This window comes from Taudactylus pleione, unplaced genomic scaffold (assembly GCF_031769625.1).
Source record: "Taudactylus pleione unplaced genomic scaffold, aTauple2 ptg000327l, whole genome shotgun sequence".
NCBI lineage: Eukaryota > Metazoa > Chordata > Amphibia > Anura > Myobatrachidae > Taudactylus > Taudactylus pleione.
The window spans coordinates 3,993,565-4,010,509 of record NW_028284728.1 but is presented as its reverse complement, the minus strand read 5'-3'; the positions used below and the strand labels follow the sequence as shown (position 1 = coordinate 4,010,509).

Genomic DNA, 16,945 nt, shown 5'->3' with positions numbered 1-16,945 from the left:
CGGGTCAGGCTGCCCCACCAGTTTTTTTTTTGCACGAGTCCTTCTTTGGACAAGACCAAAGCTCCCCAGATTCAGGTGGCCATACAATCCTCGCTAGACGTGGTGCCTCCGCTGTTCAGCTGTGCAAGGCAGCCACTTGGTCTTCCATTCAGACGCTTTTGAGGTTTTATGCGTTTGACACCTTTTGCCTCTCAGGATGCATCCTTTGGGCACAGGATTCTCCTTTCTGCACAGGAGCGTCCCCGCCCTTAGTTGAACTGCTTTGGGACATCCCCAAGGTCAATCCTGTGGACCCCCTATGGACCCTGAAGTAGAGAACAAGAGATATGGTAAGAACTTACCTTTGTTATCTCTGTTTCTACGAAGTCCATAGGGTCCACAGGGCGCCCGCCCTGACGCACCTGGCTTCAAATGGGCTGTGTGACTGGTCACCGGTTTTCCGTCTCCCTTTTCTGTGAGTATGTTTTCTTGTGTGTTCCAGTCTTCCTTCTCTCTGTTTAGTCTCCTCCTCCAGCCTGGGCTGCTTACCAACTGAGGTGCCTGTGGCTCGGGGGCGGGGTATAGAGGAGGATGGACCCAAGAGCATCCTGGGAGCAGCTAAAGCTTTAACTGCGTGGTGCCCGTGGATCCAGATCCAGCTATACCCCAAGGTCAACCCTGTGGACCCTATGGACTTCATAGAAACAGAGATAACAAAGGTAAGTTCTTACCATATCTCTTTGTTTTTACGTAATGGAACATACATGAGATTTAATGCATGACTGTTGGTCAAAAATGGAACACCTGAATGGTCTTGGAAACCAATTTATTCTCTCAGTCCTAGAAAAAGGTTACCCTGTATTAAGGTTTTCCAGTATTTACCCACACTCATGCATTAAGCTATCTTATGTATCATAGGTCCCGCCACTTACTGCTATATACTTACCTGTGTGTTTCTCTCATCTGAGTTCTAACATAAGAAGAGAGCGCCTATGTCGGCTGACAGAGGTTTCCTAGCCTCTTTCTCTCATCTGCAGCGGGCGGCTTGCTTGACCCCACGGTCCCTTAGCTGGCCGATGTTCTCGCAGATTAGCCGATACAGCTCAGATAAGTAATTCACGCAGGAGGCGTGATGCCTCCTACTGCATTAGCGTAATTGCAAGGATGGAATTGGAAATCTGCTTGTGTGCAGCTTTACCATTCCTTCCTAGGCTGAATCAGGCCCAATATTTCTTATTCATAATGAACTGCGTAGAGACTCTTTGGACTAAAGAGAAGCATGGGGCTTTTTTGCTGTGTGGGAACCAGATATTGACACTTTGCCACCAAAACGCAGATTCATAGGAGTATACATCATACCACCTGGTACCAATCACCAGGATGTGACCCTCCTGTCCACATACAGTGGGTGGTTTTCAGTTGGTCGGCTGTCTCCCTGGTCTAGTTCAGTACTATTTTTCTTGTATTTGAGTTTGAAATGTATGCAACTATACACTTTTCCTCAAACAGCCCTTCTCGTCGCACCAGGTCCTGTGCGACCAGTGCTTAAAGTGGTCCTGGAAAAGTGGAACTTGCCCCCCCCCCCCTCTCAATTCTCTGCTCCTTTTCAATAAAGGGGCAACTTTAGTCAAAAAAAGGGGGCGTGGTCTCCAATGAAGGGGGCGTGGTCACACAATAGTATTCCCAATTCAAATTACGCCACACAGTAGCACAATCATATCCACATTACAGCACATAGTGCCCCTGATTCACATTACATTACATTGTAGTGCCTTATTCTTGTTATGACACACAGTAGTGCCCCTTTTACACAATGCCTACAGCAGTAGTGCCTCCTATGCCATGCCCCCAGTAGTGGTGCCCCTTATGCAATGCCCCCAATAGTGGTGCACCCTGTAGTGGTGGTGCCCCTTATGCAAAGCCCCCAGTAGTAGTGCCCACAATAGCAATGCTCCCTGTAGTTGTTCCCCCAATAGTAGTGCCCCCAACACAAACACCCCCCTGCCCTCTCCCCCCCCAAAAAAACACAAAAAACAAAAAGAAAACCATCTTATAATTGCCTTACGTCCCGCATCAGATAGGCTGATTCTCGGTAGCTGGAAGTCGGAGGAGGCGGAACTGGTTCGGTCTCCAAATAGAAGTGACTGAACGCAGTTCCGGCCCACTTTTTAACCCCCGTGCGACTCTGCTTGAGCCGAGTGTCCTTTTGCGCCTTTGTGTTTTTTTTCTTGGCTCAAAATGTCCTTGTTGCAATCAGATGTCACAATCCGCTTCATGAGACTGCACTGATGAATTTCATATGCGACAGTTGTACATCTGTGTGCGACTTAGTCTGTATTCAAACAGGGCTGAAACTAGGATATCTGTCACTCGGTGCAAGGCAGCAATTTTGCGCCCCCTCCCTTCCTGTACCTGGATTTTGTCCTTGCTCCTCCATAAGGCAGTGCACTACTCAGACGTCCCTGGTATAGTGACTTACATTATTCCACACAACATAATGCCCCTTACTCATTATGCCACACACTGTAATGCCTATTACCAAAGTGCCACTTACATATTTACCGACACCATTTTATACCCCACAGTAAGGCTTCTAATTACTTTAAAATTACCTGCTCGTTGTCAGGGGTTTTATGCTCATTACCATTTCCATGCTCGTTGCCAGAGGGTTTATGCTCGTTGCCATGGGGTTTCATGCTCGTTGCCATGGGGTTTCATGCTCGTTGCCATGGGGTTTCATGCTCGTTGCCATGGGGTTTCATGCTCGTTGCCATGGGGTTTCATGCTCGTTGCCATGGGGTTTCATGCTCGTTGCCATGGGGTTTCATGCTCGTTGCCATGGGGTTTCATGCTCATTGCCAGGGGTTTTCATGCTCATTGCCAGGGGTTTTCATGCTCATTGCCAGGGGGTTTCATGCTCATTGCCAGGGGGTTTCATGCTCATTGCCAGGGGGTTTCATGCTCATTGCCAGGGGGTTTCATGCTCATTGCCAGGGGGTTTCATGCTCATTGCCAGGGGGTTTCATGCTCATTGCCAGGGGGTTTCATGCTCGTTGCCAGGGGGGTTTATGCTCGTTGCCAGGGGGTTTCACGGGAGAAGATGCAGCTTTCAGCATCTTCTCCCGGCAGCGCCAGCGTTCCTGGTGCCAGGAACGCTGTGTGCATTGCACTGGCCTAACAGACACTAGAGGTCCAGTAGGACTTCTAGCATCTGTCTCCTCCTCGGCAGCGGCCATTTTTGGATGGCCGTTTTCTGAATCTACAGCCCCCAAGCCACCGCGAGTCATCTTTTTTTCACCCCCTTGCAATTCGGCACCCTGTGCACGTGCACCTCTAGCCCCCCCCCTACTTGCGGCCCTGATTCAAAGCACAATGGAACATGGCGTGGAAAAAAACTGCGGCCGCTGTATTGTAGCACATCCTATACAGATTCAAAGACTGTCGCACACAGATGTACCAGGTGTTACATACCTCATTAATCAGTGCAGTCTCCTGAAGCTGTTTGTGGCATCCGATTGCCACGAGGACATTGTGGGGCAAAAAAAGACGCCACAAGCAGAGTCGCACGGGACCAGGTGGCTCATTCGCACCATTCTTGCGCCGCGTGGTGTATTGAGGTCAGGTGTAGTAGGACACTTCTTTATACTTTTTGATACATTGCTGTTATTTTTCTATGACATTGCAATTGTCACCTGAGCATATTTTGCATAGTCTATAAAGATGTACTTTGTGTCTATTATTCCTTGTTTGCATTGCATTGTCCCCATTAAAATTATTTATAAAAAAAAAAAAGCCAGCGGGTGCCTTACCTTAATTTTTTGTTTCCGATAATGTCCTGCCCCCTAATTGCGGGGCGCGTCCACACCATAACATTCTCCACGTGGATAACTAACCTGTTAAAAGCAAAGAGTGAATAGATGTGTGTATGTATTTTATATTTATACTGTAAATCCATGTTCCTGTGTCTTCGTTGTGTGGGTGTGTTTCCTGCTCATTGTTATCTATGTTCATGAACTTTATCCAGGGTCATTACCGCTTCTGTGAAGCTCTGTTCCTGCTTGGGGAAACAGAAAGAGCAGTGTTGTCTAATGAGAAGGCACAGGAGCTGTGCAAGGACTGTGCCGAAGGCATCCGTGACCTGATCACGCAACACGCCAAGTTCCAGGAACACGTAGAAGAAGCAGCAGGTAGACGAGACCACCTCCTTCCACCCAGAGAGACATAACCTGTGTTAGAGGGCCATTCAATGAGCAGCCGCAAAGTGCATCCATAGAGGTGTGCATCCATAGAGGTGTGCAGGATAGTGTGCGTGGCGTAATTCTCAGTGATAATCATTGAGACCGCACATCGCCAAGAAGTGGTGCCCCCCCCCCCCAGGGGTCAACCCAATTAAGGGCCATATTCAATTTGAGGCGAAAACCCATCATTTTCGCCTATTGTCATTATCCCCATATTCAATTACAAAGACTTTTCACCGGTGCAAAAAGTCAATGTAAAAAAACAGGGATAAGTTTTCTCCAGCCTTTTTTTGGTGAAAAAAAGTGCAGAATTGGGGTTTAGGGGGTACGCCTGCACCCCTGGGAATGCCCCCTAAAAGTGCTTTATGTAAAAAAAAGTTTTTTTAAAAAAAAATCGGGACATCCCAAAAAATTTTTTATTTTGGGTTTAAAAATAAAATAGGGAACACGCTTATAAAATAGCTTAAATAATTCCAGAGGGGTTCCAAAGTATGCGACAGGTGTTTTCTTCTTTGCAGGTGGTAGCGGCAGGTGCATTTTTGAAGAATTTTTAAAAATCATTTTAGGGACTTAAAAATATGCTTGCACCCATTTTCATGTACCCCAAATTTGATGGGCATAGTTTCCTTCCCCCCCCCCCCCCCCAAAAAAAAAACTGCTAAATTCTCTTCTGCATCACCTTCTTCAAAGCTGCATTTATGCACCTGCCGCGGCTATTTAAAAACCCGCCTTCGCCTCTGCATGCAAAAACGGGGGTACCCATAGTGATCCCCTATGTCTGGACATCTTTAGGGGGGTCCATGGATTATTTCCTGAAAATTCCCTTTTTTTTTCGCCGTTCCAAGCTTCGCTGGGTCCCGTTTTCGCATCCTTTGATATTGAATACGGGCAATATCGGGCACACGCGCGATCCTTTCTACTTCAGGGTCCATAGGGGGTCCACAGGGTTGACCTTGGGGTTATAGCTGGAACAGGATCCATGGGCACCACACAGTTAAGCTTTTAGCTCCCAGGATGCACTTGGGTCCTCCTCTATACCCCACCCCCGAGCCACAGGCACCTCAGTGTAAGCTGGTGCCCGGCCGGAGTCGGTCACCGCGCAGGGGGGCTGCAGGAGCAGCCCCCAGAAGCTTTTTATTTTAAGTTAGATTTTATTTATTTTTAATCTATTTTTACTACAGACTGCAGCGAAGGGCTGTCTGTACAGACGCCCACGCTGCCGCTCTGATCCCCGACTGGCGCCGCGACGCCAGTACTGATCTGGGGATCGCGGCGGGAGGGCAGAGTCCGTACTAGCCGGACTCTGTCTACCTCCCAGGACTGCTGCCGGAGTCGCCGGGGATTCAGGTAAGCCGCGCGTCGCTGGCTAGCGGCGGCGCGCGGAATGCCTTAAATGCAGTCCTTTAGCCTCCGGTCCGGGGGACAGACCGGAGGCTGCTGGCAGTGGCGGCGGGCCCCCCCCCCATAACCCGTGGGACCACTAGACCACCAGGGATAAAGGGGCAAGCGGGAAGCCAGCATCCCTGGGGTTATGGCCAGCCAGGGGAGGAAGCCTTCCCTGTTCAGCGGCTCCTCCCCTCAGCTCAGCGCGCCTTTCAGCACGCAGTCTGGCGTCGCTGAGCTGCAGTTACACGGCCACTCCTCCTCTGAGGTCTCCAGCGGCCATTTTCCCAGTGGCAGCGCAGATCTCAGGGAGCACGCGGACCGGTCCCCCTGTGTACCTCTCCCCTGATTAAGGACCGCGTACACAGCACTATAGCCCTCCCAGACACTGAATCTGGGCAGGTTGATTGTAGTGTAAAGGTGCAGTGAGTATATCTTCCTGCATGGTATGTGACTTTTGCTAGTGCTGCCTGTCTGTGCTTATTTTCCGCTTACTGTCAGCTTATACCTATCCCTTTACTTCTCCTACAAGCCCTGCAGGTGTGTGGGGGAGGGGCGTTTCTACTGACCTCACTTATATAGATCACGTATTTGTGAGGTCCGTCACATACAGTTGTGTACTACTCAGTGCCATATTGTGGGCTGTTGTTCAGCACACCGGTGAGTGCGTTTTACTTCTTCCCTGGTGCCAGATATATAATATATTCTGTCATGTCAGACGAGGAGGTTGAGCGCTCAGTGGCTCCGGTGTTGGCCTCCTGCGGACGCTGTTCTGCAGGAGTAGATAGGGAGGATTTGTCACAGGATGGCCTGTGTAGTCGATGCCAGGTGGCTCCTGGCCCATCCAGACCTTCTCTGGCGCAGGAGCCACCGTGGGCGATGTTTTCTCAAGTGCTGGTGTCTATTGCGGACCGTCTGTCGGTCCCGACTGCTCTCCCTACTAGGGCGGTGCCCCAGCCGACCATCCCCCATTCCCCGGGTGTCCCGCAGTTATTGCGGAGTCCTCCTGGGTCTCAATCAGTTGGTCCCTATGCGGGGTTGCCTATGTATATACAGGCTTCCCCTGTGCCGCAGCAGCCTGTGGTACCTTTTCAGGCCCCTATGGCGACGCCTCCACCATGGGTGAATGTGCTCTCCAACTCCGTGCAAAATTTGGCGGCCGCTTCCTCGGCTTTTCAGTCAATGTTGCAGACTGACATGCCTTCTAGGATTTCTAAATGCCCACTCATGACACTGGCTGCTCAGGTATCGGACTCAGAGGGTTCCTCAGATGATGGGGAGGTCCCTGATGACACTGACTCGGACGCCTCGGTCCAGGAAATGGATACCAAGTCGTCCATTAATGTGCGAGCACTAGTTAGGGCGGTGCGAGCTATTCTTCTTATAGAGGATGAGGCACCGGTTCCTAAGTCGAAGTTTCCTAGTTTCAAAAAAACTAAGGTGGCTTCTGCGGTATTTCCCCTGTCGGATCAGTTGACGGATCATATGGCGGTAGCTTGGCAGGCGCCCAGTAAGAGATTCCTTCCTCAGAAGCGGTTGGCTTCTAATTACCCCTTCCCTGAGGCACATTGTAAAAAATGGGAAACTCCACCGGCGGTGGATTCCCATGTCACCCGTTTAACTCGGGGCGCCACCTTACCATTACCGTCGATATCCTCGCTGAAGGATCCCACGGACAGGAAAGTTGAGACTTGCTTAAAGTCTATTTACTCCCTCTCCGGGGCGGTGGCCCGACCGTCCATGGCCATTTCCTGGGTGGCCAAGGCCATTGAGGGGTGGGCCAATGCATTGGAAGATACCTTCCCGGACGACGCTCCGGATGTCCAGCGGGCGTTGTTGGGACAAATGAGGGACGCTGCTTCTTACATTGGAGAAGCTTCTTTAGATGCTAGTCTGCTGACCTCGCGGGTATCGGCTGCAGCGGTGTCTGCCCGCCGATCCTTATGGTTGCGGTCCTGGAGAGCGGACTCTGATTCAAAGAAAGGTCTGGAGGCCTTACCTTTCAATGGGGAATTACTATTTGGTCCGGACTTGGACAAAATAGTGGACACCCTGGCTAAATCCAAGTCGGCCTTCCTCCCTTCGGCGGCACTGCCTGCTAAGGTTCGGAGTTCGGCTTTTCGTTCCTTTCGGGTTCAGGGTAAGGCGAAAGGTCAGTCCTTCCCGAGACAGTCTGCGAGTAAGACGGCCTCTAAACCCAAGAAGCAAGCCTGGAGTGCTCGGCGCCCTTCTTCCAAGCAGGAAGATAAACCTGCGGCCTGATGGGACGGGCCTCCCTTTGGGGGACCTCAGAGTGGGAGGCCGACTTCTTCTATTTGCCCAGTGCTGGCACAATACCACCACGGATGCCTGGGTTCGAGAAGTGGTCTCCCAGGGGTACGCCCTGTCTTTTCGGCACAGACCACCCCACCAGTTTTTCTGCACAAGTCCTTCTCAGGACAAGACCAAGGCGTTACAGGTTCAGGAGGCTATAGAGTCCTTGCTGAAAGCAGGGGTCATTGTTCCCGTTCCTCTATCACAACGAGGGACGGGGTATTATTCGTCTCTGTTTCTGGTGCAGAAACCCAATGGTTCTCATCGCCCTATCCTCAACTTGAAGTCTCTGAACAAATTCCTCAGAGTTCCCAAGTTCAGGATGGAAACGTTACGTTCCATCATTCTGGCGATGGAACCGGGGGATTACATGGTGTCCCTGGACATCCAGGACGCCTACCTCCATGTTCCGATAGCATCTTCACACCAGCGGTATCTGAGGTTCGCTATCCTTCAACACCACTATCAGTTCCGGGCGCTACCCTTTGGTCTCTCCACGGCACCGAGGGTGTTCACGAAGATTATGGCGGTCATGGCCGCACATCTTCGGAACCAGAATGTACGGCTGCTGCCGTACCTGGACGACCTCCTGTTGCTGGCGAGCTCCCCGGAGGTACTGCTTCAACATCTCCACCTGACGATCGCTTGCCTGCAAGCACACGGGTGGTTGATAAATTGGAAAAAGTCCTCTCTGATTCCATCACAGCGGATGGTTCATTTGGGAGCCCTGCTGGATTCGCGTCAGCAAAGGATCTTCCTGACTCCGGAGAAGGTCGCCTCCCTACAGCTGCGGATACGCAGTTGCCTGAGCCGTTGCCGCCTGTCGGTCCATTCGGCTATGAGAGTTCTGGGGTCCATGGTGTCGACATTCGACATGGTGGAATTTGCCCAGTTCCATTCCCGGCCCCTGCAGGGGCTGATTCTATCAGAATGGAACGGGTTACCTCACCGGATCCGCTCTCAGGTGCTGGTGTTGTCTCCGGACGTTCGGCTATCTTTGGCTTGGTGGCTTCAGACAGCTCATCTGGTCGAGGGGCGCCCATTTTGGATCCCGGACTGGGTCCTGCTCACGACGGATGCCAGTCTCCGGGGTTGGGGGGCAGTGACCGGCTCTTTGTCGCTTCAGGGTCGTTGGTCAGCGGAAGAAGCACTTCTCCCCATCAACATCCTGGAACTGCGGGCAGTATACAAGGCCCTGCAGTCGTCCGGCCCCGCTCTTCACGGAAGGGCGGTACAGGTGCAGTCCGACAACGCCACCACGGTGGCGTATATCAATCACCAAGGCGGAACTCGCAGTCAGGCAGCGATGTCGGAGGTGTCTCGTATCCTGTCTTGGGCGGAGGGTCACATTCCAGCGATCTCGGCGGTCTTCATCCCCGGAGTCCTCAATTGGGAGGCGGACTTCCTCAGCCGTCACGACGTGCATCCCGGGGAATGGTCGCTTCACCCAGAGGTGTTTCAGCTACTCGTGGACAGGTGGGGACTGCCGGAGCTGGACTTGATGGCCTCCCGTCACAATCACAAGTTGCCCGTTTACGGGTCAAGGACAAGAGACGCAGGTGCAAGTCTGGTGGACGCGCTGTCGGTGACATGGACGTTTCACCTGGCGTATCTGTTTCCTCCGATATCCCTGCTTCCTCGGGTTCTGCGGAAATTCAAGCAGGACGGCGGCATGCTCGTGCTGGTAGCTCCGGCGTGGCCCAGACGTCCTTGGTACTCCGATCTCAGGAGCCTCTCCATCGACGCTCCGTACCTTCTTCCTCAACGTCGGGACCTGTTGTCTCAGGGGCCCTGCCTTTACCCGGATCTGGGTCGGCTGTCTTTGACGGCGTGGCTCTTGAGACAGCCGTCTTGAGGTCTCGGGGCTTCTCCAGTTCAGTTATTGGTACCATGCTCAGGGCACGCAAGCCTGCTTCAGCACGGATTTATCACAGAGTGTGGCACACTTACTTTCAGTGGTGTGAGTCCAGACTTTATGATCCTCAGGTGTACCGAGTTTCTAGGATCTTGGAATTTCTTCAGTCAGGATTGGATCTCGGCTTACGCCTTGCATCTCTGAAGGTTCATGTGTCCGCCTTGTCCGTGTGGTTTCAACGGCGGATTGCAATACTACCAGACGTTCACACCTTTTTCCAAGGTGTTCTCAGGATCCAGCCTCCCTTTGTGCCTCCTGTGGCTCCTTGGGACTTGGCAGTGGTGCTACGGGTCCTGCAGGGTCCTCCGTTTGAGCCTCTTGAGGCGGTGGAGCTCAAGTGGCTGACATTTAAGACGGTTTTTCTCCTGGCAATTGCTTCGGCCAGGAGGGTGTCTGAATTGGGGGCGCTTTCCTGTCGCCCTCCTTTCCTGATTTTTCACCAGGACAGAGCGGTGCTCCGCACTCGTCCTGAGTTTTTGCCCAAAGTGGTCTCGAAGTTCCATATCAATCAGGAACTTGTTGTGCCAGCTTTTCAGTCCCCTGATCTTTCAGCTGGTGAGACTTCCTTAGATGTGGTCCGGGCGCTTAGAATTTATGTAGACCGGACGGCTTCGGTTAGGAAGTCTGATTCCTTGTTTATCCTCTTTGGTTTTCACAAGAGGGGTTGGCCTGCCAACAAACAAACGTTAGCCCGTTGGCTTCGTTCCGTTATTTGTGAGGCTTATGCACAGGAGGGCTTACCTGTGCCAGCCTCTGTTAAGGCTCATTCCACTCGTTCTGTGGGTCCCTCTTGGGCTGCTAGACGTGGCGCTTCTGCTGTTCAGCTGTGTAAGGCGGCTACTTGGTCTTCAATTCAAACGTTTTTGAGGTTCTATGCGTTTGACACCTTTGCCTCTCAGGATGCATCCTTTGGGCGCCGGGTACTCCTTTCAGCACAGGAGCGTCCCCGCCCTTAGTTGTACTGCTTTGGGACATCCCCAAGGTCAACCCTGTGGACCCCCTATGGACCCTGAAGTAGAAAACAAGAGATATGGTAAGAACTTACCTTTGTTATCTCTGTTTCTACGAAGTCCATAGGGTCCACAGGGCGCCCGCCCTGACGCACCTGGCTTCAAATGGGCTGTGTGGCTGGTCACCGGTTTTCCGTCTCCTATTGCTGTGAGTATGGTTTCTTGTGTGTTCCAGTCTTCCTTCTCTCTGTTCCATATTCTCCTCCGGCCTAGGCTGCTTACCAACTGAGGTGCCTGTGGCTCGGGGGTGGGGTATAGAGGAGGACCCAAGTGCATCCTGGGAGCTAAAAGCTTAACTGTGTGGTGCCCATGGATCCTGTTCAAGCTATAACCCCAAGGTCAACCCTGTGGACCCTATGGACTTCGTAGAAACAGAGATAACAAAGGTAAGTTCTTACCATATCTCTTGTTTTTCCGCCTGGAAAACAGGCGAAGGAGGTGAAAAAAGTCTGGACTTTTCGTCTCAAATTGAACACTGGCCTAAAGCTGGGTACACACTTAAAGATTTTCTGTCCAACTATCCAACTTGTTGATTAGTTAGAATGAAAATTTGGTAACGTATGGGAGTAAATGACAATCAGCAATTTGCTCCTAAATGCCAGAAAACAGATGAAAATGGTCGTACAGACAAGTTTGTTAAATGTTTGATCTAAACAATTTGTTCAATCAGTTTTTGTCCATTTACCGGCGTTTGGGAGCAAATTGCTGATTGTCATTTGCTTTCATACCTTACCAGATTTTCGTTCCAACCAATCAACTAGTTGGAGAGAAAATCTTTACGTGTGTATGCAGCTATAGTGTGAGTTGGCAAAAGCATGTTTGTTTTATGAAACTCGCAGACATCGCACAAATGCTCGCTCCTGAGAAATGCGGGATCCAATTCCTACTCGCGGACGAGGGTCTCAGAATTTTCTATAGCATGCGTCTTGGGAGAAGTGCTTGGAAAAGTGGGGAGACCATCCTGGACCCTTGAAAAGTGACTATTTCGTTAACAGAATCATACAGAAGGCTGTTAGTGGGTATAAGGAAAGTACTGGATGTTTTTAAACCATGTCGAATGACTGATTTGTGCATTTAAAAAAGGAGACTACAGGTTGTCTCCCATATCCAAAATGCTTGGGACCAGGGGTATTTTGGATAATGGAATATTCCGTATTTTGGAATAATTGCATATCATAATGAAATATCTTGGGAATGCATTTATGTGTTATATACACCTTATACACACAGCCTGCAGGTCATTTTATACAATATTTTCAATAATTTTGTGGCTCAAGCAAAGTTTGTACATACATGAATTAAATGTATGTTTCATTTACACCCTATACACACAGCCTGAAGGTAATTTTATACCATATTTTTAATAATGTGTGCCTTAGACAAAGTTTGTGTACATTGAACCATCAAAAATCAAAGGTTTTATTATCTCAGTCCTGCCAAAATTATTCCGTATTTCTACTTCAGGGTCCATAGGGGGTCCACAGGGTTGACCTTGGGGGTATAGCTGGATCTGGATCCACGGGCACCACGCAGTTAAAGCTTTGCTGCTCCCAGGATGCACTTGGGTCCGTCCTCCTCTATACCCCGCCCCGGCCACAGGCACCTCAGTTTTAGTTGGTGCCCGGCCGGAGTCGGGTCACCCTGTCGCAGTGGGGCTGCAGGAGCAGCCCCTAAGCTTTATTTTAAAAGAGAATTTTTTTATTTTTTTCTTCTTTTTTTACACTTTTAGAGCGGCAGCATCAGACTGTCCTTTAGGACGTCCACGCTGCCGCTCCTTCTCCCCGCTGGCGCCGCGACGCCAGTACAGCTCTGGGGATCGCGGCGGGACCCCAGAGCCTGTACTAGCCGGGCTCTGGGGACTCCCTTGACTGCTGCCGGACGCGACGGGGATCAGGTAAGCCGCGGGTCGCCGTGTGCGGCGGCCCGCGGATACTTCAATGCAGTCAGGAGCCTCCGGTCTCTGGGGACAGACCGGAGGCGCTAGCGGCGGCGGCGGGCTCCCCCTCAATTGAGGAATACCCCGCGTGTCCGCTAGACCACCAGGGTATCAGGCTGGTAGCGGGACCGGCAACCCGGGGGTTAATTGCTAGCCAGGGGAGGCAGCCTTCCCTGTCTAGCGGCTCCTCCCCTCTGCTCAGCGCGCCTTTCAACAAGCAGTCTGGCGTCGCTGAGCTGCTCTTATCTTACGGCCACTCCTCCTCTGAGGTCTCCGGCGGCCATCTTTACTGGCACATCGCAGACTCCCAGGCGGTATCAAGTGGACCGGTCCCCCTGTGTACCTCTCCCCTGCTAAAGGACAGTGTACACAGCGCTATAGCCCTCCCAGACACTGAATCTGGGCGGTTGATTGTAGCGGAAGGTGCAGTGAGTATAACTTTTCTGCATTGTATGTGACTATTGCTAGTGCTGCCTGTCTGTGACTTATTCTCCTTACTGTCAGCTTATACCTATCCCTTTCCTTCTACGGCCCGGCAGGTGTGTGGGGGAAGGGCGTTTTTCTGAGACCCTCACATATATAAAACACGTATTTGTGGGGTCAGTCACATACTGTTGTGTGCTACACAGTACCATATCTGGGCTGTTGTTTCGCATACTGGTGAGTGCGCGGGTGTTAAAACCGTAATTCCTCTGGTGATACCTATTTCTTGTGTATTTACGGTATCATGTCGGATGAGGAGACTGAGCGCTCTGTGGCTCCTGTGCTATTTTCCTGCAGACGCTGTGCTGCTGGAGTTGATGGGGAGGACTTATCTCAGGATGGTCTGTGCGGGCGGTGCCAGCTGGTACCGGGCCCCTCCAACCCCCCTGTATCACAGGACCCTCCTTGGGCGATGTTTTCACAGGTGCTGGCGTCGATTGCGGACCGGTTATCGGTCCCATCAGCGGTCCCTTCTAGGGCGTTACCGCAGCCCACCATCCCCCATTCCCCGAGGGTTCCACAAATGTTGCGGTCTTCCCCTGGGGCCCAGACTGTGGGTCCTTACTCGGGACTGCCTGTGTATGTGCAGTCTTCCCCAGGGACGTGTCAGTCTGTAGTGCCTTTGCAGAGTGTTGCTCCGACGGCTCCTCCGCCTTGGGTGGATGTTCTATCCAGCTCCGTACAGAGTCTGGCGGCTTCATCCTCGGCGTTTCAGTCTATGTTGCAAGGTGATGTGCCACCAAGGGTGTCTAAACGTCCGGTTGTGAGTTCACTAGCTGCGCAGTTGTCGGACTCGGATGTGTCCTCAGATGATGGAGAAATCCATGAGGACTCTGACTCTGATGTCATGGGGCAGGAGGTGGAAGCTAAGTCCTCCATTAATGTTCCAGCCTTAGTTAGGGCGGTGCGGGCTATCCTACATGTTGAGGATGATGCGCCGGCTCCTAGGTCGAAGTTTCCTAATTTTAAAAAAGCCAAGGTGACCTCAACTGTGTTCCCCCTGTCTGATCAATTATCGGATCATATGGCGGCGGCCTGGCAATTACCTAGTAAGAGGTTCCATCCACAGAAGAGGTTGGCGGCGAACTATCCTTTTCCTGAAGCTCATTGCAGGAAATGGGAAACTCCGCCGGCGGTGGATTCCCACGTTACCCGCTTGATCAAAAGCGCGACGTTGCCATTGCCGTCTATCTCCTCTTTGAAGGATCCCACGGACAGGAAGGTGGAGACTTGTTTAAAGTCCATTTATTCTCTTTCCGGGGCGGTGGCTCGCCCGTCCATGGCTATCTCCTGGGTGGCTAAAGCCATTGAGGCATGGGCCAATGCCTTGGAGGATACCTTTCCTGATGAGGCTCCGGATATCCAGAGAGCGTTAGTGGGACAGATGCGGGATGCAGCTTCCTATATTGGGGAAGCGTCTTTGGATGCCAGCCTGCTCACTTCTAGGGTGTCGGCTGCAGCGGTATCTGCTCGGCGCTCCCTGTGGCTGAGGTCCTGGAGGGCTGATGCAGATTCAAAAAAGGGTCTGGAGGCCTTGCCTTTTAATGGTGATTTACTATTTGGTCCGGATTTGGACAGAATAGTGGATACTTTGGCTAAGTCCAAGTCGGCTTTTCTCCCTTCGGCCTCTGCGCCGGCTAAAGTGAGGAGCTCTGCCTTTCGGTCCTTTCGGGTTCAGGGTAAGGCCAAGGGCCAGTCCTTCCCGAGACATTCGGCGACCAAGGCCGCACCCAAGCCCAAGAAGCAGGCATGGAGTGCTCGGCGCCCTTCCAAGCAGGAGGATAAGCCTGCTGCCTGATGGGACGGGCCTCTCTCTGGGGGACCCCAGAGTGGGAGGCCGACTTCTCCAATTCGCCCAGTGTTGGCACAATACCACCACGGATGCCTGGGTTCGAGAAGTAGTCTCTCAGGGGTACGCCCTGTCTTTTCGGTTCAGGCCGCCCCACCAGTTTTTCTGTACGAGTCCTTCTCTGGACAAGACCAAAGCTGGTCAGATTCAGGTAGCTATAGAATCCTTGCTACAAGCAGGGGTCATTGTTCCCGTTCCGCAGTCTCAGCGCGGGACGGGGTACTATTCTACTCTGTTTCTGGTACAGAAACCCAATGGTTCTCATCGCCCTATCCTGAATTTGAAGTCTCTGAACAGATACCTCAGAGTTCCCAGGTTCAGGATGGAAACGTTACGTTCCATCATTCTGGCGATGGAACCCGGGGATTATATGGTCTCCCTCGATATCCAGGACGCCTATCTCCATGTGCCCATAGCACCGGCACATCAGCGGTATCTGAGGTTTGCTATCCTGAACCATCACTACCAATTTCGGGCGTTGCCTTTTGGCCTTTCCACGGCTCCGAGGGTGTTCACCAAGGTGATGGCGGTTATGGCTGCCCACCTTCGGGGTCAGGGTCTACGTCTGTTGCCGTACCTGGACGATCTTCTGCTGCTGGCGAGCTCCCCGGAGGTGCTTCTTCGACATCTCCACCTGACCATTGCTTGTCTTCAAGCACACGGGTGGTTGATAAACTGGAAGAAGTCCTCCCTGATTCCATCACAGCGGATGGTTCATTTGGGAGCCCTGCTGGATTCTCGTCAGCAGCGGATTTTCCTGACTCCAGAGAAGGTCTCCTCCCTGCAGCTGCGGATACACAGTTGCCTGAGCAGTTGCCGCCTGTCGGTCCATTCAGCTATGAGAGTTCTGGGGTCCATGGTGTCGACATTCGACATGGTGGAATTTGCCCAGTTCCATTCCCGGCCCCTGCAGGGGCTGATTCTATCGGAATGGAACGGGTTACCTCACCGGATCCGCTCTCAGATGCTGGTGTTGTCCGCGGAGGTTCGGCAGTCTTTGGCTTGGTGGCTTCAGACGGTGCATCTGGTCGAGGGGCGCCCCTTTTGGATCCCGGACTGGGTCCTGCTCACGACGGATGCCAGTCTTCGGGGTTGGGGGGCAGTGACCGGCTCATTATCGCTTCAGGGTCGTTGGTCCGCGGAAGAAGCACTTCTCCCCATCAACATCCTGGAACTGCGGGCTGTGTACAGGGCCCTGCAGTCGTCCGGCACCGCTCTTCACGGAAGGGCGGTTCAGGTGCAGTCCGACAACGCCACCACGGTGGCGTACATCAACCACCAAGGGGGAACTCGCAGTCGGGCAGCAATGTCGGAGGTGTCTCGCATTCTTGCTTGGGCGGAGTGTCACGTTCCAGCGATCTCGGCAGTCTTCATTCCCGGAGTCCTCAATTGGGAGGCGGACTTCCTCAGCCGTCACGATGTGCATCCCGGGGAATGGTCGCTTCACCCAGAGGTGTTTCAGCTACTCGTGGACAGGTGGGGGCTGCCGGAGCTGGACTTGATGGCCTCCCGTCACAATCACAAGTTGCCTGTTTACGGGTCAAGGACAAGAGACGCAGGCGCCTGTCTGGTAGACGCTCTGTCGGTGAAATGGACGTTTCACCTGGCGTATCTGTTTCCTCCGATATCCTTACTTCCTCGGGTTCTGCGGAAATTCAAGCAGGACGGCGGCACGCTCGTGCTGGTGGCTCCGGCGTGGCCCAGACGTCCTTGGTACTCCGATCTGAGGTGCCTCTCCATCGACGCTCCGTACCTTCTTCCTCAGCGTCGGGACCTGTTGTCTCAGGGGCCCTGCCTTTACCCGGATCTGGGTCGGCTGTCTTTGACGGCGTGGCTCTT

General features: G+C 52.4%; 1 protein-coding gene across 2 annotated transcripts in view; it reads left to right on the top strand.

Annotated features, from left to right (window-relative positions):
- Positions 1-16,945, top strand: part of TTC3 (tetratricopeptide repeat domain 3) — a 165,029-nt gene that overhangs the window by 48,405 nt on the left and 99,679 nt on the right. For both annotated transcript variants that reach the window (XM_088443152.1, XM_088443151.1), the window contains exon 12: positions 4,004-4,166. In XM_088443152.1, coding sequence (XP_088299278.1) covers positions 4,004-4,166 — 163 coding nt within the window. The remainder of the gene's footprint in view (positions 1-4,003; positions 4,167-16,945) is intronic.